This window comes from Sesamum indicum, linkage group LG3 (genome assembly GCF_026168435.1).
Source record: "Sesamum indicum cultivar Baizhima isolate 11 linkage group LG3, ASM2616843v1, whole genome shotgun sequence".
Classification (NCBI taxonomy): domain Eukaryota; kingdom Viridiplantae; phylum Streptophyta; class Magnoliopsida; order Lamiales; family Pedaliaceae; genus Sesamum; species Sesamum indicum.
In genome coordinates this window covers 3,717,477-3,737,916 of record NC_142659.1, presented here as the reverse complement: position 1 = coordinate 3,737,916, position 20,440 = coordinate 3,717,477, and the positions used below count along the sequence as shown (strand labels likewise).

The following is a 20,440-nucleotide window of genomic DNA, read 5'->3' as shown; positions in this document are numbered from 1 at the left end:
ATAAACAACAATCAATGATTAAAATACCAAAAAAATAAACAAGAAGACTCAAATCTTAGGCATAAACTAGAGATAGAGATACCCCTTTTTAATCACAAATTAATGACTTTATTCTATATAATTTCTCTTATAAGTTAATTAATCAAATTGGTATTTGAAAAATCGATCCCAGCATTAAAATGTTGACAATTTCAAACAAAAACTGCCACCTCACACTTCATTTGTAGACTATTTTTAATTATTTAAGTGCAAATTAAATTAAGTAAAAAAATTTAACATAACTTAAAGACTTAAACACATTAAGAGTCAATGACATGTTTTTGTGGGCGTGTCCCCGCGATTTTTGGCCTCCAAAAATTGATGTCCCGCCGCGTTGATCTGATCAACTATTGACACTACGATTAAAGACTAGCCATGATTATATGGGTAAATTTATATTTTGTCATTGGAATGATGTCTATTTTTATTTTTTGGTATTTAGATTATTTTTTGTGTTAATTTGTCATTTTATTTTTGCGAAAAATTTGCGTTTTATCATATATAATCATGTTTTTGTTGAATTTTTTATCGGAAACACATCACATTCTGTACATATGTGAAAAATATAGCATAGCCCTCAAATATCACACGTGCGCTGTATGTGACATTTTTTTGACAAAAAACTTGGTGGAAAATAGTTGTAAATGATAAAATGCAAAATTTCGTAAAGTTGTGATGGTAAGTTGACACGAAAAAAGATTTATATGCCAAAGTGTAAAAATGATCATAGTTCGGATGGCGAAATGGAAATAATCCTAATTATATTTACGTTCCCTGATCTATAACTTATTTATACAAATTATTTCTATTTTTTTGGATATTTTAGGAAACTATTTTTTGAATTAAAACATAGTAATATTTTTTTTTACCTATTACTATATTTTTTAATAAATTGACAAAACTACCCTTATACAGTAAAACCTCTATAAATTAATAAACTTTCTAAAATAATAAAATTTTCGGTCCTGACTTGGGTCTTTGTAAAAAATCATCAAATTCGATAAGATAATAAGATAATAATTTTTTGAAAAATCTTTTATAAATACTAGGTCCCATTAAAACTCTTAATTAATAATTCATGAATATTACAATTATAAATATTATAGTAATTTGCTAAAATATGAAATCTGTAATGCTTTACGCATTTGATCATTCATGGATGATGTTGCGGTGTCTTTTAGATGAGAAAATATGATTGGGTGTTATGAATTATTTTATTTTCAAATTGAGATTTATATAGTATATGTTTCATTCATCATGCATGAATATATTTAATTGGCTTTAATAGTTATTTAAGTGCAATGAATTAATGTAAACGTGTATATTTAAGTAATTTCAATAAATTGATACATGCGTCTATGAATATAACAGTTAATTGTATACAATGAAGTGATATTATACATAAATGTATTTACAAAGAATTGATTGATGCATGAATATAATCAATGAAACATATATGAATTCATTTATTTTCAATACATATATACTAAATTTGCTGAATTTAAAAAGTATCTTTTTTAATTAATAAAATATTAATTTATCAATAAATTAATATCTTTCTAAATTAATAAAATTTTATGGTCCCAAAGTTATTAATTTATATAAGTTTTAGTGTATAAAAAAAAAATTTTCAAATTAGTTTCTCTCTAACTCCCTTCCCCCCACCCTTTCCCTCTTCCCACTATAAATGATGCATAATAGATTTTAATAATTATTTTATAATTTTAAATGTAGAATTTAGGCACATACACAGGGTGCAGATGGTACTGTGTTTTAAAAAATTAGCTAAAAACTCATTTTTATTTTAAAAATAGGTTAAAACGCTCATTTGTTTCGTAAAATTCAGCTCAATTGTTCATTTTCGTCAAATCCAACTAACGATGTTAAATTTATTTTTTTATAAAATAACAGTTATATCCTTACTTGCTTAAAATTATTTCTTATTTTAATGACCGTTGGATCTTCTTTAATCAAATATCGATCGTTTAATTTAATCAATTAATCTCAACTGTTAGATTTTAAGAAAGTAAAAGATCTAGATCAATAAATTATTTAACTTATATTATATATAAATAATTTAACATTAAAAAGATATATTATTATTATATATTTAAAAAAAAAACTAACTACCCCACCCCAGAGTCCCGCTGTCCCCCCACCCCACCACCATCTCTGTCGCGGAGGGCCGAATTCTTAAAATCGTCATATCTCCGTAAATACTTTACCAAAATGAGTGAGGTCGGTCTTGTTAGAATCATTTTGAAAAGACGAGTTTGATGGTGGTGGTTCGAGACTGAGATTCGACCGAACGACGAAGAATTGATGGAAAACATGTTCGATGACCGTGGCTTGAGCCCAGACTCTCCAATTGACGAAAACTCAAATTGAATGTATAAAAATGTCCGTCTTGAAGAGAGGATTCGAATGGTACTATTGACCGTCGGAAACTCATCCGGTGGAAAAGGGGCGAAAGCCGTTCCATTTTTTCTTTTTTTTAATTAATTTTAATTATATCAATTGAAATATATTTTAGTTAACTAAGAAGATTTTAAATAATTATAATAATTAAATATTTTAACTAATTAAGAATAATTATAATAATAATTATTGCAGTTAATTTTTTAAGGATTTTTATTATTCCGTAAAAGTTTTTATTAATAAGAACTAGTGATAAAAAGTTGTCATTAAAAACAATTAGTGACATATGTACAATGACGAACTAATAATACTAAATAATTATTATCATCGATATTGTGCTGTCTCTATAGATATGCCACTAATTATCTATAATGACAATTTTACGCACTAATAATTATATAGAATGAAAGTTATCATCATTTAATTCATATATTTATCGATAATTGTAAAATTGTCACTCGATATTTTGTAGTAGTGTAATAAATTAGTTATAAATGATAAGTATATAAAAATAGAGTAAGAAAATGACAATCATAGTGTTATAATTTAGAGAATTTCAATCATGAGTGCTATTACTCGGGAGGCGGAAGCAGCTCCTGACAGATGATTACTTGTACAACAAAAGACGTACTTTAGCAATTAATCAACGACTTTGACTGACAACATGCACGTGACCGTGGACTTTTTGGCCGCTGACCCCACCCTCCTTTGAAATTAATTAAAAAATAAAAAATCGACGCGTCAAAAGTTAAAATGATTAATTTATCTATACGATTTATTAAGTGGGAGAAAATTAGATTAATTTAATTTTATTGGAAAAATAAATATTGACTAAAATACGTTCAAACATATTTATTTTTACATAAAATGACCATATTTTTAGTATTTTCTGTAAATAATATTATACTCACGCATATAAGATTTGGTGTAATTATATGTAAAAATTTTTACGATTTGAAACATTGAAAGCTTATATAACTTTGAAATATACTGATATGGTATGCGCCCGCGTACCGTAATTATGTCATCTGTGGGGATAATACCATACGCTATGTTTAGACTAGTCTTTGTTTGAGGGGTTGAAGATGCTGGACGGTACTGACTCCCGTCGCACATCGATAGCAAATGAGAGAGTTGTGCAGCTTACAAGCTTCGGAGTCTCTTTTCTTAACAATTTCGATTTTGATTCGGTTCGATCAGTAAATCAAATTGTGCACATCCCTAGCCGAGAGCAAACGTTTGATTGCTAGGGGCAGATCATATACCATAACCATATGTGATGCTAGCAATTTTCATCAACGTTCTTCTGATTTCCATCATCTTGATATTGAGAAAGTGTAAATGGAATTTCAATGTATGATAACAAAAAATGAAAGCAGAACAAGTGCAAATTATACATAGACAAGTGAGAAAACACAAGATCAGTTCCAGGGTGTAGTATCTGCTCCCAGTGTTTCTTCATTCTGCAGTTCTCTATGTGATGGCTCGTCGACGAACTTTCTGCTTTTTTCGGTTATGATTACGTTCGACAAACACCCCTTTTCTGACTGAGAGCCATCTTCATACACGCAACAGTTTTCTCCATATTTTTGGTGGCTTAGATTCAGCAAATGCATCGGCAGCTGCAGCCGTCTGTTTGTCAGCATTTGGCTTGTTTACAGGGCCGTTAACCGGCCGGTTGAAATTATCGTTTTGGTGGAGGAATTCATCAAAATCTGAGAACATGGTTTCTTGATTGAGAGTCGAGTGAGGGAGCGGAGTACCATAAATAGTCTCCACATCATGCAGTACTGAAGGAGCAGAAATCTTCTTCGCCAGTTTTTCTAGTTGAGTTCGTTGCTGAGGTTGTGCTCTGGAACAAGAAGTTCAATCTGCTGCTGGATCCTCTGATCATTTCATAGCCCCACGAGGATAATGAGGCTTGAGTGGATTCAGAAGGTCCATAAATGTATTTAAACCAGTGAAGTATTGCAGAAGAGAACTCTCATCATCATTTTGATCTTATGATGTCTGAACTTGACGTTGTCTAGGACAGCTACACCTCTTTGAAGCTTTAGGCATACACTTCCTGCCAGAAAAAGGCTCCAGAAGAATCAGCTTTTCCATTAAGAACAACTTTTTCCACATCAGCTGAGGCTTCTGGCCTGGTATCCACGACGCTTTCTCTGGCATCAACTAGGGCCACTTCAATACAAGCGTTCCCGTCAGGATCAGTATAGAGATTTTGTGCCTGAACTAAAGCCTCAAGCTTTCTGCGAGCTGAACTACAATTTCCATCTTCAAAAATCCTTTACAGAAGAATACATCAAGCATTTTTTTAGTCACATTTACCTCTTTAGTCTTTGTTGAGAAATTAACGCTAATGATCATAAGAATAAAGGACACAAGGACAATCCGCTCCAGCATCTGTCATTTTTCTGGTATATGAGCCACTCTTGCAAAATGCCTTGTCTTTGTCAATTTCCATTTCTCTTCTACTCTCTTTGTTGTCAGATTCGGTCCGTCTATTCTGGCCTCCATTAACGTCAGTTCCTCATTTATTCTAGTCTCTGTCAGCTTCAGTTCTTCTATTCTTGTATTTGTCGATCTTACTTCTTACACCATCCTATTTCCCGACTTCACTTGTTCCACCTGTAAGCAATCACCCAAAGGAAAATTTCACGGAGAGACAGAAATACAAAGACGTGGATTATACTATGTTGATATTTCTACATAGATCGAAGAAGAAAAAACTAACTCAATCACAGAAATAGTAGTAGTTATAAGTTCAACGTAGATGTAGAAAAAGGAAACACTAGATGCTAATAAGAGCTGCAATACAGCAAAAAACACATCATGAAACACGGCTGTGCATGGATAAAGCAAAGACTTCTATGTTCCTGAATTACATTAAGGACAACATTTTCAATGGTGAGTTTGTTGTCGTATAGTTTCCAACTAAGAAGGCTACGGCTCTTTGCTGGTGTTCATGAATCTGATCTCAATCTGACAAAAGCCCAGCAGATTCCAACTTTTGCTAATCATTGTATAGGACCTTAGTAAGGTATATCAGCCAGCTCACCTCAGGACAAGATTCTTGAACTTTCTGTCAAGAATCTTGAAAAGGGTGTAGCAAAAATTGTGAAGGGTGTTCATTTCTGAGTAGTGCATTCAAATCTATGCCTAGGAATACACAGATATATTCCGCTACTTTTTTGCAGACCATCTTTCCTATGGTCTATGTGGGTGCAAGAAGAGAGTCTGAAAAAGGGATGTCGAGGAAAGACAGCATTGACTTCACAACATCTTTGTTGGACTTTAACTTGTCTGTGTTCCTTATGTCAAACAAGAAACAATTAAAAAAATATTTGTTAATAGCAGTTTTTTGCTTCTGTCAACGACTCAACTGTTCATTTTTAATACTGCAATTCTTTCGTTATTCCCAGCTTTCTGTGAACAGAGGAAAGTGCAACAACATTTTCGGACGTGGGCCCTTCTAACCGGATAATAAGGTGGAAATAACACTGTAATCTTTGAACTACATAAAAATAAATTGTTCATGAGGCTCTATACTCGATGATGATCTAATGGTTATGTTTCCTAGAAATACCTAGGATCCTGCCTGAATTTCACATAGATTCATAGGGTGTTAGCCCACAAAAGAAAGGGCCATGGCCACCCCATCATCAAATGAAAAGACAACAGGTGATTACTGGAGAACAGGTAAAGAAAAATGATGGCATGGGATGCTTCATCGATGCTGGCTATATGATAAATTCTGAGCACATGATTGAGGGAATTAATGCTTCAAGGATTGGTCGAAGGTCATGCACACTGTTTGATGACTAAAAGAGACAGAAACAATCAAGAGATTCAAATTCAACTATTTTTAAAGGAAGCATATGTGTTCAACTAGCATACGAGCTATTGATAAACTTCCACTTGATGAAGAACAAGAATATCTTATCCCAACACAGTAACGACAATTGCTAGGTGTATCATTCCGTCCATCCATAGAATGTATATTTAGAAGAATAGCTTCCAGCATTAATGCCCAGATTCCATATGAAAAAATGGTAAGCAGAATACATGAACTTTAATGTGTAAGATAATTCTAAACTTCCAGTGTGTAGCTGTAAAAGAAAGAAAGGAAATCTGCAACAGCATAGACTAAATATGTAGAACTCGTAAGAACCGAATGCAGACTATCTCGGTTGTCCTGTAGAGTCTTGGTATAGTTCACATATTAGTTCATAACATAAACAGACATTTGCATAAAATATTATATGAGATTTATCAAACTGAAGAATCAGCAGTCTTATACAACAATTGAAAATGAACCAGAGGAAGTCCAAAATATACATAAAGAAGAGAAACGCACATAAATGTCGAGTTCTGTCAAGCAACTTTGTCGGTTCCTGTAATCAGTATATCACCAAATCAATGATGTTGGACTTCCAACGCACATGGGTTGTCCTGTGGTTAATAAAGTTTCTGCTTCTTACGGTTATGGATACCTGCCATAGATATGCTTTTTCTGATTGAGAACCATCTTGATACACAGAACAATTTTCTCCACCTGTTCGGTGGATTTCTGATGTGAGTATCATCAAATGCAACAGCAGTTTCAGCAACTTGTTCAGCACGGTTTGGCTCATTTACGGGGCTGTTAACCTGCCAGTTGGAATCGTCGTTTTGGTGGAAGAATTCATCCAAATCTGATAACATGGTTTCTGGATAGAAAGGCAACTGAGGACTAAGTTGCACGGGAGCATCAAAAATAGTCTCCACATCATCAGTACTGAAGGAGCAGAAATCTTCTGCACCAGTTTTTCTAGTCGAGTTCGTTGCTGAGGTTATGCTCTGGAACAAGAAGTTCGATCTACTGCTGGACCCTCTGATCATTTCACAACCACCATGATGACGATGAGGCTTGAGTGAATTCAGAGGGTCCATAAATGTACTTAAACCAGTGAAGTATTGCAGAAGAGAGTTTTCATCGTCAAAGGACATTACATCTCGCCAGTGTTTATAAGCAGATGCTAACAACTCTTCAGCATCAAGCTGTCATAGAAAAGATTCAATTTTGATTTGTTTTGAACAATTTCTTAAGTAGGTGAAAGCAACGGAAAGAACAAAAGAGAAGAAGTGTAACTGAAGCATGCCTTGTGGTTGTCAGACAACAAAGTAGTAGGAACATACTGGGTTTTCAAGTACAGTCCTGAAACCTCTCCAAGAACACTGAAAACAACGCCGATGTTCAGCTGATGATTGATGTAACAATACATCCTCTTGCTATTTTGGCATGCTCGAGCATTTTTCACTGTGGTATCCCACTTCTTTCCCCTTACGTTAACAATCTGTAGTTAACCAACAAATAGTTGCTTTCAGACTTTATACAGTTCCTCAAAACATTATATAATGAAGAGTAAAAAACATTACACGTTTGAGCCCTTCAGGATTTATCAGGAGTTGAATTAGGAAATCCTCCACGGTGTATATGTTCTTTTCTTGGAGACGTTTCTCAATCTCACCACCTCTGCCTATATTAATCAGTCGGGATACTTCATCGGACAGAGATGGAGTCTTGTGCTTCCTGTAATCTGAAGATCAAAAACCAAGAGTTCACAAGTTTTTCGTTTATCCCTTTAGTAGCTCTACATCTTTATGCTTTCATACGTGCCAGACAGGTGCAGGACACTTTTCTATCATCAGCTCATATCTTTATCATAATCGCAAAAGGTTTATGGAATATCCAGAAAACTTTTTTAGCAAAAAAAGTTTAAGGTCACTTGTCCTCTGATGCACAAATGAAGTTGAAAACTAAAAATACATGGAATGGAGATTGATAAAAATTATATAACCTCTACTTCAGCAATCACAACGAAATCCCAGCTGCCATTAGTTTACCAAGAATTTGAGATAATCACATAATCATATATATACATACATGTGTCTGTTGGTGTGCGTATTGATGAAAATTCCAGTTGTTATATATATATATATATATATATATATAAATATCGATTTAATAAGGAAATGATGGATCAAACAGAGAGAGGGCTTACATTTCTTGCGGTAACCCTCGACAGTAAAAGATTCTGTCTCTGCTTCTTTTACATGAACCCCATCAAAGATCTTATCAACAACTCTGGCTCCTAATCTGAATAATGGTGGCTTCATTTTGATCGTATGATTTCTGAACTTAACATTGTTTAGGACAGCAACACCTCTTTGTAGCTTTAGGCACACATTTCCTGCCAGAAAAGGCTTCTTTCCTTCCATTTCTTGGACAATCTTATCCTTGAATTCTCCAACTGTTGAATCATCCGCTCTCCAAGAATCAGCTTTTCCATTAAGAACAACAATTTCCACGTCCACCGAGGCTTCTGGATCAGTATCCACGACATTTCCCTTGGCATCAATGAGGGCCACTTCAATAAAAGTGTTCCCATCTCCTTTTATTTCCTCACCTGTCAAGATTGGTTGAGAAATTTTGTGCCTGAACTCTAGCCTCAAGTTTCTCTGAGCTGAAGTACAGTTCCCAGCTTCAAAAATTCTGTACATGAGAATAAAAAGTTGTTAATGAAAAAAAGGTTGATTTGAAGAAGTATTTTTCACCACATTCACCTCTTGAGTCTTGCGAAATGCCTTGTCTTTGTCATTTTCCATTTCTCTTCCACCCTCTTCTTTATCAGATTTAGTTCATCTATTCTTGCCTCCGTTAACCTCAGTTCCTCATCAGTTCTGGTCTTTGTCTGCTGCAGTTCTTGTACTCTTGTATTTGTTGATCTCATTTCTTCTTCCACCATTCTATTTCCAGACTTCACTTGCTCCTCCTGTAAGGAATCAGACAAAAGAAAAGGTCATGCAGATTAGTGAAACTACGGATATTCAACTGCTACTATTGTTTTTCTGGACCAAGTTCAAGATACAAGCAGGTACATTTTCTATGGTCAAACTTTTCAACCAACTCAAACTAAAATTCAACAGAGAGAGACACAGAGATATGATGACAGCGACCATCCCGTGTTAATATTTTTATATAGATTCAAGAAGATAAAACACTCAATGAAAAAATCTTAGTACGTGCTATATATTCGATCTAAATTTAGAAACTAAGAAACAAACATTTCATGAAACATGGTTGTGCAAGGATAAAAGATGATTTATCAACATCGATCAATGTTCATAGATTATTTTAAGGACAACATTTTCAATGGTGAGATTGGCGGTCATATATGTGTCCAACTAAGAAGGCTACTGCTTTTAGCCATTGTTCAGGAATTTGACTATAGTGGGAACCAAGACGTTCAGCTTCGTACAACATATAGATTAAGTTAAAGGATTCTCAATGGCAACAGAACCTTGAAAATTCCAGATCCGACCGATCGTTTCTTGGTTAAGAATTTTTGCCAAGAATCAACTGCAGTAATCATCAAACAGTCTGAGGGGGATATTAAAACACAAATGTACATCTGCTCTTTACATACAACCATTAGATAGACGCAAGGACGCACACAAATACACATTTAAGTCAACAATTTCATAGAGCTGAAGGTGAAACTATAGTTCTTGCAACAAAAAAATGCGAGTATTTAACATGGGTGAATATACTCACGATTCTATCTATCAAATCATTGATGGTTAGCTCGTTGACAGCAGCAAATTGCAGGGAAACTGGACATTGCTCCCTCAAGTTCATCTTCAGTTACTGATATTTTGACATAAAAAACCAAAGGAAAGCAAACAGATATAATCAGCAAAGTGTGGAAGGGCCTAAAATACAAAAAAGAAACCATTTCGAGTAACAATATTCTCAAACTGACAAAAGCCCATGAAATTCCAACTTCTGCTGATCATTGTATGGTGCCTTTAGCAAAATCTAGGGTATATTAGACAGCTTACCCCAGGACAAGATTCTTGAACTTTCTGTTTGAGAATCTTGAAAAGGGTATGTCTAAAATTGTAAAGGGTTTTAATCTCTGTAGTACATTCAAATCTATGCCTGGGAATATATAGATATATTCCGCTGCTTTCTTACAGGACCATCTTTCCTATGGTCTCTGTGGGTGCAAGAAAAGGAGTAATGGGATGTAGAGGAAAGACAGCACCGACTTCACACAACATCTTTGTTTGACTTCAAAATTCCGTACGTTAAGGGGAAAAAAAATGATTCTTTGGATTTAAGATTTTTTCTGTTAATGGCAGTTATTTGCTTCTCTCAACGACTCTACTGTCATTTTTAATAATGCAATTCCTTCTTTATTCCCAGCTTTTTTATGTGAAGAGAGGAAAGTTCAACACCATTTTCAGACATGGCCCCTTCTTAGCAGATGCAAAAGGTGGAATGACGCTGCACAGAATCTTTGAACTACACAAAAATGATTGTTTATGTGGTTCTATATTCAAAGATGATGTAATGGTTATGTTTCCTAGAAATACCTAGGATCCTGCCTGAATTCCACATAGATTCATAGTGTGTAAGCCCAAAAGAAGAAAGAGCCAAGGACCACCCAATTATCACATGAAAAGACCTTACATACTTCAGATTATTGCATGACAGACAAAGAAAAATGGTGGAAGTTTCCTTGTTTTTGACAAAAGACAGCTGAGGAAACTGATGGGATGCTTCGTTGACGCCGGCTATATCATAGATTCTAATCACATGATTGTGGAAATCAATACTTCAAGGGCGTGTTTACCCAAATGGATTCGCAATCTGGCCGCGAGATTGATTTGGGATTTGTACTGGAATTGTCTATTACTGGATAATGAAATGGTGCGTTTACTACACATGACAATATTGCGAAGATATCCTACTAAAAGTGTTTACTAGTAGTGATTTCACACACATACTTCGTAATAAATTTACTTTTTTGTCCCCATCAACAGACAGAAATTACTTGTTCATGTAATCCATTCTTCATTTCTCTCTCCCCCTTTTCCCTTGCGTCCGACTTGTAGACGTTTTTTGGCAAAACACGCTATTCCGGCCGAAATCCTCCGAACGAGCACAGCAACCTCCATATTTTGGGTAAGTTCATCGTCACCCCCATATCTTCCGCGTCCTGGTACGCATTTTTTGTATCGCGTGAAATGTATCGATGATTTCGTATTTTGTTGTTCTAGGGTTTCTCAAGTGACCGATCCTATTGTGCAGGAGGCTAATCTGGTACGTTCCTAAACGCTTCCGCACACAATAGTTTGAGGTTAACAATTTCTGTCAAAGCAGCTTGTACCCCCGTCTTCAAGTTCTTTATGCTTCTTTCCGTCTTCTGTTCTCATTCGGAATAAGTTTTCCCCTTTATATTTGTTAAAATTTACTGCTACAATTTCGCATACCTTACTTTCGAGCTGTCGTTGCATTGAAAATTCTACATTTTAATTGCCTACATCGTCTTATTTTTTCCCGTATTACAACTGGTTAAGGTGTAACGTCATACATCTAGTTCAATTTCTCTATTGCTTGTAGTTGAAGTGACTGTAAGTAGTTAACGAATTTGATTATTGCCGTGAATGTCATCTCGCCAAATCTGTGAATAATATGTGTTACTATTACGTTAATGTTATAGTAATATTCAGTTCCTTCTACCATCCCTTCTGATCCTTACATTTTGCTTTTATAGGACAACATACATGGAGACCCCTGCTTCAAAACACGATTACAGTAGTAACGAATCCGATGCTAGAACCGGTAGTAGGCACCGTTCCTCTGCCACAAATGACCAACTTCTTCGTTTTTGCTATTGTGGTAAGGATGCGCTCGTACGCACTTCATGGACCTCCCATAATCCGGATAGAAGGTTTCGCGGGTGCCCGGGCAATGAGGTTTGTTAATCAATAAATTCAGTATTTAAACTGTGGCAAAACTTGTTACGTGGATAATTCGTCTACGCTTTAGACCATACACACTTACTCTCGCTACAATCGTATTTCTTCTTATGATGAATTGGAAAATACACGACGTGACATATTGTTCTTATCTGGCAGGGACAATACTGCGGTACATTCCAATGGGTTGACCCCCCAATGTGCCGCAGGTCTAAGGAGATTATTCCTGGACTGTTGAACATGATTTCCGAATATGAAAGTCAGATTAAAAGTTTAAATGAACTTCTACATGCAGAGGAGATGCGTCGTACTACATTAAGAAATTATTTATATGTCGTGATATTTGTGTGGTTGATGACTACTTGTATTGTCTTTTTTGTCTAACCTTGCTTAAATCGACGTAGTGTGTATTTTTCGTATGTTAATGTCAGTAGGCATCTACCCTTTCGTTGACGCACTGTTGATTGTCCCATGCGCAAATCTGACAATGTAAGTTCTCCTAACCCGGCCAGTTGTAAGTTTGTTTACCGATTTCCGTTTGTACTGTGCATCCTCTAAAATGAATACCATAGCGTTAGTACACTCATTCATTAGTGTATTGTGACACGCTTATGTTTACCGTTCTTCATATAAGTTTTGTGTTATGGCTATATTCTATATTGCATTACTGGAATTGCCACTGAAAAATGGCCCACAATGATTTAAGGTGAGAGCGACATGACATTACCCTCCTTCCTAATAAAAGTAGCAGCATATTAACTTTCCTGATCAACCCTTCCATTCACTCTATCCGGATTTAATGTCTTTACATTCATTACTTCTCCAACTGCCCATCCTCCAACTACTTCGCTTTAGATACATAACTTTTTACATTGATTGTGGACCTGAGGTGGGTCTTCAATTTGATGCTGTTTTAAGAAAGTGGCGGCGGGCTCCCTTAGTTTCATTGACAAGATATGCATTTACCACTAAGGTGTAATACATCTGCTGATTGTGACGGAATTTTGTGTTAATTTAAGCCACCTACCCTTATTGAATGCAATAGGTATATTGCATTTCAAAGTATATGGACCTACTAAGAGTCATCAATACATGTACAGTCTTCGCATTTTATTGGCCACCGCATCAAATCACGATGCATAACTTTGCAGTATAAATGTGAGCTTTTTGCTGAACCCAGTTCATCAAACTATCAGAAAGTTCCTTTTTTGCTCAAACAACTTCAGCTTTTATGCCCAAACATCTTGTATTTCCCAACTCTATTTAATGATGTGGCCGGATGGATTCTACTATCAACGGTACATGTTTTATTGTACCAAGTGTACCAAAGATATGGAAAAAACTTTTGTCAGTAGATTGTTGTATCATGCCAAGAAAGGACGATTTCACCCTGATCGTGAGAACAAGTTCGCAATAACTGATGCGTTGGAAGAGGTGCAAAAATGTCACGGAGGCAAGATTGATTTCGGCTGGGGTAAATATGTCCTTAACTTCCTCCGCGAGAGGCATGAGGTGTTTGGGAAGCTGATTGCCCGTCGGGATGTAATCCATAACACTAGGCTTCGATTCGTAACTGCAGCCGACGCAACGTGGAAGGAATTCTGCAAGGTGATTTGTGGATTTTAATGTTTGTCTATTGTGGTCTTATATTACTCTATTACATACAAGTGTGGGCAATTTTACCACTGTCTTTGATGATACATTTCCGTGTCCGTTGCAGGAATCTCGCATAGGCAAATGTTATATGAATGCGTACGAAGACATGTGGGCTGAGTTATGTAAGCTGTTCGCTCAACCTGTTGACTCTGATACTGTCTCTGTCGGCGATGAAGATGCACAAGACACTAAAGAAAATGAGTCCACCAAACAGCCTGCTCATGATGGCGATGCCGAAGCAATCGATTCTCCGGGCGGTCCACTTACAGACCCGTGTCCTTACGGGTATATCTCAGATAGTCCGACCTCGAGCTCTTCCCTTTGGAATTTCATGGACGATTTCTACGGTTGTGAGGATGATGCCGATTCCATGCAGCCACTCCCTGGAGTGCCTATGCCTGCACAGAAATCCATAAGTAAGTGTTGTGACAGCCCAGTTGCTGCAAAGACTCCATCACAAGCCAGTTCCTCGGCATCAAACCGCACTCCGGTAAAGAAGGAAGATTGAGGCAGTAGATGTTGGTTCGATGCTAGGTGTCATGTCGTCAAAGGTGGTTTTCAAAGTTTGTAGGAAGATGGTCGGCTACAATGTTTTTCTCAGATGCGGACGTTATGATGCAATATATTATGTTGTATCGGACTATATATATATATGTAGATATTTTTTTCTTATCATGTACTACAAAAATGCGGAATTTTGTCGGGCATATTGTTGTATGTTGCAGCACAACCAGCATGAAATGCATGTTAATGTACTTTCCTTTTTTAGTAGGCCTATAGTGCATTAATGCGTATCAGGGTACGAATGTCTGTTCACGACAGTTGCAGGTCCTTTTGTATTTTCGTATATGATTGCATGGGTTGTATACGTTCTTTGGACCACTTGCAACTGTTATTCCCGGCAGGCGTACTGTAGTTTATGTAATGAATGAAGTAAAGTAAGTAGTGTCGTATTTGCCACCTATTGTCGCTTCATTTCATTTTCTTTATCTTATTGTTTTTCACAATATTGAGTTATTTGTTTGTCGAAAATTTTTTTGTTTAATGCCTCAAACCCAAACAGAATTCTTAACTGGGTGTTTTACCTCTTGAACTTCAATCGACATTTACAAGGCTAATCCGTGCCAGTGGCTTTGTAAATGCCCGGACATGAAAGTGCAGAGCGTCTTTTCATCTTAAGTGTGCATTAACCAGAAATATGTTGAGCCAAACGCCACATAATCCGCTCCTTTCCCAAGCATGTTGCATTAATGAGGGCGGGCAAATGATGGAAAGATGCAGAGTCTGACATCAATTGGAAAATATAAAGCGTTTGAAGTCCGCCTGTATATAAATGGACTTCTTGGTCCCAGACTGTGAAATAATCTCAAAACTCTACTCACAAACCCTAGTCTTCGTCTTTACCCGGCTCACCACTGCACATCGTCGAAATGCCTCGGAGGAAATTTCCAATGGGTCAGTCGCGCTATTTCTACACTCCTACCTGGACGAAGAAGGTGGACGCTGCATTCTGTACCTTCCTCCACGTCCATGCCATAATGGGCAATCCTCAGACGAACCCACGACATCCGATGAACCCTGCGTTCTTAAACGCCTGTGATGCCCTCAATGACTACGCCAAGCGGAACTGGTCCTACGGTTTCTTCCTATCCAGACTGCACATTTTAGGGCTGAGGTACGATACTTTCTCTCTTCTACTGAAGGAACCTAATATAAAGTGGAACCAAAATTCCAACCGGATGTCTGGCAGCGGAGAAGATTGGCGCAGAATCATACGGGTATGTTTTTCCTAATAAATTTGTTCATATGTTTCACAGACCTCTTTGCATTTGCACGCTCAGATGAATGTTGTTTTCAGGTGCATCCCTTCGCTAAGGCGTATTACTATTTCGGGGAGCCGAAATGGGAGCAGCTTCAGGAGATATTCGGTGGTGAACACAATGTGCAGGACACCAATACGAGCAAGGATGTGGGAGACTTCAGTCTGGATGGGTCCATTAACTCAGATGTGCAGTTCTTGGGTTGGAAACAGGATGAGGAGCCAGAGGTGATTGATCTCGTCACTACCGAAGATGAAAACTGATGGTGCATTTTGGGTCGTTGGGAAGAAGGAGAATCTGCCAAAAAAAATCGCATCGACGCAGGACCAACAATATGATGCTTTCCTTTTTCTTTTTGTCTTTTTTTGTTAAAAACTGTTTTGGGCTGTAGTAATCGAATGATGAATGGATGTTGGTTATGATTAGGTTAACGTTTTCATGCCATACTCTGCATTCTAATACCTTCTATATCCCTTAACCTCCGCGACAGTTTGTCTATTACCACTTAGAACAACGGAGTAAATGAGTAATTATGCTTAATTTATGATAACATAAACCGATTGAAATTATTTAACACAGTTAATAATGTACTCATACTGCAATGCGACTAACAAACTCCAAATGTACTTTGCATTATGTCCTTCGTTTTCTTTTTTTCCAACATATCTGTAACCCGCATGAAAACGAACAGCTGAGTTGGCGCATGAGGGCTATATTTAAATTTTTCACATATCACACAAGCCAACACTTACACTCCATTAATGCGTAATAAATGTCCAAACAATCCGCTCCTTTCCGAGAACACGCTTGCACTGCATTTGAATCGACATTAGTGAATTACGAACGTGCGGCGTGTCCCTTTAACTCACCCACTAAGTCTTACCATAAACGACGGTTATTCCCTACACACACGACCAGAACGGCAAACACAGTTTTCATTCCTTCAATACCGATCCAGTCGGAGTAAATACCGAGGAGGAAAAGACCCATGGGTCAGGGACGATACTTCTACACCCGAACTTGGACAAAAGTTGTGGATGATGTGTTTATAGACGCCCTCTCCTTCATGGCGATGAAGGGAAGAAACCAGTCAAATCGACGAATGGCTGATCTGCCGTCGCTGAACTTCGCCTTAGATAAGGTAAACACTTACGCAGGTAGAAATTGGCACGGGCATTTCATCAAACGAAAATTGTGTCTCTTAAGGGTTCGGTATCACACATTCCGTAAAGTTATCGCACATCGTTCCATCTCTTGGAACGAGAACACGAATAGGATGCGCGGGCCGTGGGAGGAATGGACCAGAATTATCCGGGTACCACTTACTTGTACTCACTTGTCTTCTTCCCCTCTCTACATAAGTATGGGTCATCATTCCGGCAATTATTTTTTACAGATATTGTTTGTGCACAATTTATCAACTTTCTTTACAATAAATTAATGACATTGTTATCGCAGGAAAGGCCTTTTGCCAAGGCGTACTACTATTGTGGCGAACGCAAGTGGGAACAAATGAAGGAAATTTTCGGAGGTAATTCTATACTTTCGTCCAGTGAGGATACATCCCGACTGTACGACTCCACCGCGGAATCCTCAGACGGCACCGCAAATGGGATGTGATCTCTTAAGGCAAATGAAGGTAGCCTAATATTGGCCAGTCTTGCAAGTAAGATTTTGGGTGGTAGGAAATGTATTCGAAGCCGGGTAGAGAACGTCGGTAGTTTTGTAGTGGACCATGCTCACATTGGCAAGTATTTTTATACTTTGTACGATGCTTAAGGTTTGAATTACATATGTGTGGCTTAATGTTGGACTTCATATAGGCGAACATGGTGTTTGTCCCTACAAAATTTAATTTAATGTTCTTCAAACCTTATAAATTTACCAAACATTATATTACGCCAGTATTTTCATGTGTAATTTCAATGTATAATAAGACATGATATATCATTCGAAACAGGTTAAAACCAGCCTTCATTACATACGACGTACATTACATACAGAAATATAAACGTCATCGCAACACCATAAGTGCAAAACGGCGATGGTCTAGGGACCTGCGTCTGGTCCAAGATGTTCTACAGACCAAAGATACGCTCAAAAACCGGTACACAAGTATTACATACAAAACGCTGCAAATGTTTCCAGATTTTCACATTGACATACGAATACGCAAAAAAGCCTACACCTTTTCAAATAAGCTTGACACTTAAATCCTTCCTGATAGCATGAGACGAGCCATCTTCACCCTAGACTCTGCCGACATCGCGAGGAAAAGCTCCATTTCCTTTGGGTGATTAACGAGCCTGTTTGCAACAATTATATGTTCATTCTCGTCCAAGAAGTCAAGCTCCTTAACCTGTGCCAGGATCATCGCGCGATGTTCGGGCTGACCAAATTCGCTTTCGAGAACCCTCGTCAGAGATGCCAAACGCGTGTTTGCTGTCTCGCAAAATGTAGATACCATTTCAATTAACTTGGGAATGTCGTTCCCGACGTCCCTTCTCTTGCATTTTCCTGATGATGTGCTACCCGACGGTTTTGCACCAGTCGAGGAATTAGTAACGTATTCGACGTTCGCATCGTATGAGAGGGCAGGTCCTCGTCGAAGCCGGGTAGACCTGCGTCTGCATTCCATTCGGCAGTCAGATTGTTGCAGTCTTGCGTGTCGGCAATCTCCTCATCTCTGACTTCGTTCGCATCCTTGAATGGATCTGCACTGCGCTCACCGGTAGCACGGTCTTTACCAAATATTTCTCGCCATGCATTGAAAAGAGGCCATGTCTTGTACCGCATTCCCTTTGCGTGAGGATCCATCTGACCCATCAAATAACGTCACCTCTTAAAATAGGTATAGAAGTACGGCTACATCTTGTGGTTAAAGAAGAAAACGAATGCATGCTATCAAATGTTTTATTACCTTGACGTAATCGTTCTAAGCGTTGTCGTCTTCCACCGTGACCATATTCCGTTGTTCATCCCAACCCAAACCTGAACGCGTGAGCAACGTTGATAGCGTCGAGTACTGCTCTTCCACACATGCAACTTCGAGGTAATGTGTGGGTCAGCCTTGATGTCAGCGTTCGGAAAGCTCCTTGCAATGTAAGCCTCCAGTTGGCCTAGATAACCATTCCTAAACCCATTTTCGCATTTCCAACCTGTCACCAACAGATTCCTAAGTCCAGCCACCAAGCATTCCTCTTCGAGAGTCGTCCACATTCGTCGATGTTGCGGCTTGTCTCTCTTCTGCCCGCGTCGTCGAGGCCTGCTAGTACCTTCGTCGGATCCCAAGTCCATGATAGCAAGCTTTACCAAATCGGATCACAAGGCCTGGTAGTACCGTCGTCACATTCGTCGATGCCTGCACCAAAGAAATGAATGAGACATTAAAAGGCTCATACAACTTTCGGGCTATATTAATCAGAGAGCAATTAGCAGGAAACCAATGAGTAAAAACACGTAGCCAGAGAATACATCGCAACACAACGTCCCATTAAAAAGCAATAATAGAATTGAAGCGAGGAAGAGTAGCATAAATGTTCCAAACAACAACAAGTAGAAAACCCTCATTAACAGCACCGTCACCCAGAGCTAAGATGCCAACATAACATTGGGGATAGAGCAGTTGGTATTACAACCGAACTTTAATCCTTCACGGAACAAGATTTATGAATGATGGAAGATGCAGCCATTATATTGGACAAACTACGTCAAGAGCAACTCGTCCACTCGTTGTACATAGTCGTCGCCATTGCATCCCTCCATGAATTCCATGAAGGGTTGCTCTCAATGTTCCACACGCAATCGGCGTCTGCATCAGCGCCTTCAGCTCCATCACTGGGCAACTCGTTCACAAGCGGATCATCAGGCATTTCGGTCCTTAAAAAGTTGTGCAACAAGCAACAAACCAAGATGATCCTGTTTTGCACCTTAATGGGGTAGAATGATGGACTCCTTAGAATTCCCCATCGCATTTTCAGTAGACCAAAAGTACGCTCAATTACATTCCGGGCGGAAGAGTGCTTCAAGTTGAAAAATTCAAATTTATCTTGGGGGCCACCAGCTCCGCTGTCCCATTCGCATAAGTGGTACCTTACACCTCAGTAAGGCGTCAAGAAACCTTCAGCATTGGCGTAGCCATTGTCACACAAGTAGTATTGTCCTGCACAATGTGTTGTTAAACGCATCAACTTTAACTATCCTTATGTAGGATCGGAGAAGGTCGTAATCTCATGAGCTATGGGTATATTGTATAGCGGTGAGTTGGAACCTGTAGGAATTCTTAGTCGACCCTGTCTGTGAACTGCATCACGCAAAACACGGCTATCCGCTGCACTCCCCTCCCAACCAGAAAGAACGTATATGAATTGCATATTAGGGTTGCACACACCAAGTACATTCACAGCGACGTGGCCTTTGCGGGTTCTATACCGTCCCTTCTCAGCCTCAGGTACTCGGACGTCAATGAAGGTTCCATCCAACGCCCCGAGACAACCCTGCGATGCATTAAGTCAATCACAAGTGTAAGGTATATGTACGTAGTAATGTATGCAATCAACTGACTGGTGCTATTGCAAACTTTCTTAAATCTAGTAAAAGGGTAATATTCTGTACTGGTACCTTAAACCATTTCCACCATGGGTCGACGCAATCGTCAGTAATTGGGGTAGATCGGACTAGGAGTATGTTGTACA

General features: G+C 38.0%; 3 protein-coding genes across 6 annotated transcripts; 1 reads left to right on the top strand and 2 right to left on the bottom strand.

Annotated features, from left to right (window-relative positions):
• Positions 1-3,604: 3,604 nt before the first annotated feature.
• LOC105157394 (calmodulin-binding protein 60 D) lies at positions 3,605-10,687 on the bottom strand. Of its 4 annotated transcripts, XR_016064454.1 has the most exons (9): positions 10,345-10,687; positions 10,058-10,150; positions 9,067-9,275; positions 8,505-8,995; positions 7,879-8,039; positions 7,602-7,796; positions 6,818-7,500; positions 4,789-5,088; positions 3,605-4,716 (listed from the first exon to the last, which is right to left on the bottom strand). XR_016064454.1 is itself a non-coding variant. In XM_020692700.2 (7 exons), the coding sequence occupies exons 2-7, from the start codon at positions 10,139-10,141 to the stop codon at positions 6,919-6,921; spliced, it is 1,722 nt and encodes a 573-aa protein (XP_020548359.1). In that variant the 5' UTR covers positions 10,142-10,150; positions 10,345-10,686; the 3' UTR covers positions 6,706-6,918. The 4 variants fall into 4 exon arrangements, 2 of the variants coding, with proteins under 2 accessions (XP_020548359.1, XP_020548360.1); XR_002286784.2 differs by having other exon boundaries at positions 3,605-5,088; XM_020692700.2 differs by lacking the exons at positions 3,605-4,716; positions 4,789-5,088 and having other exon boundaries at positions 6,706-7,500; positions 10,345-10,686.
• Positions 10,688-11,138: 451 nt separating this feature from the next.
• On the top strand, positions 11,139-14,749 carry LOC148788596 (uncharacterized). Its single transcript, XM_088879063.1, has 5 exons — positions 11,139-11,473; positions 11,569-11,611; positions 12,066-12,267; positions 12,430-13,878; positions 13,991-14,749. The coding sequence occupies exons 4-5, from the start codon at positions 13,537-13,539 to the stop codon at positions 14,432-14,434; spliced, it is 786 nt and encodes a 261-aa protein (XP_088735189.1). The 5' UTR covers positions 11,139-11,473; positions 11,569-11,611; positions 12,066-12,267; positions 12,430-13,536; the 3' UTR covers positions 14,435-14,749.
• Positions 14,750-18,218: 3,469 nt separating this feature from the next.
• LOC148788595 (uncharacterized) lies at positions 18,219-19,043 on the bottom strand. The gene is made up of 2 exons (XM_088879095.1): positions 18,738-19,043; positions 18,219-18,563 (listed from the first exon to the last, which is right to left on the bottom strand). The coding sequence occupies exons 1-2, from the start codon at positions 19,041-19,043 to the stop codon at positions 18,219-18,221; spliced, it is 651 nt and encodes a 216-aa protein (XP_088735221.1).
• Between the last annotated feature and the right edge of the window lie 1,397 nt (positions 19,044-20,440).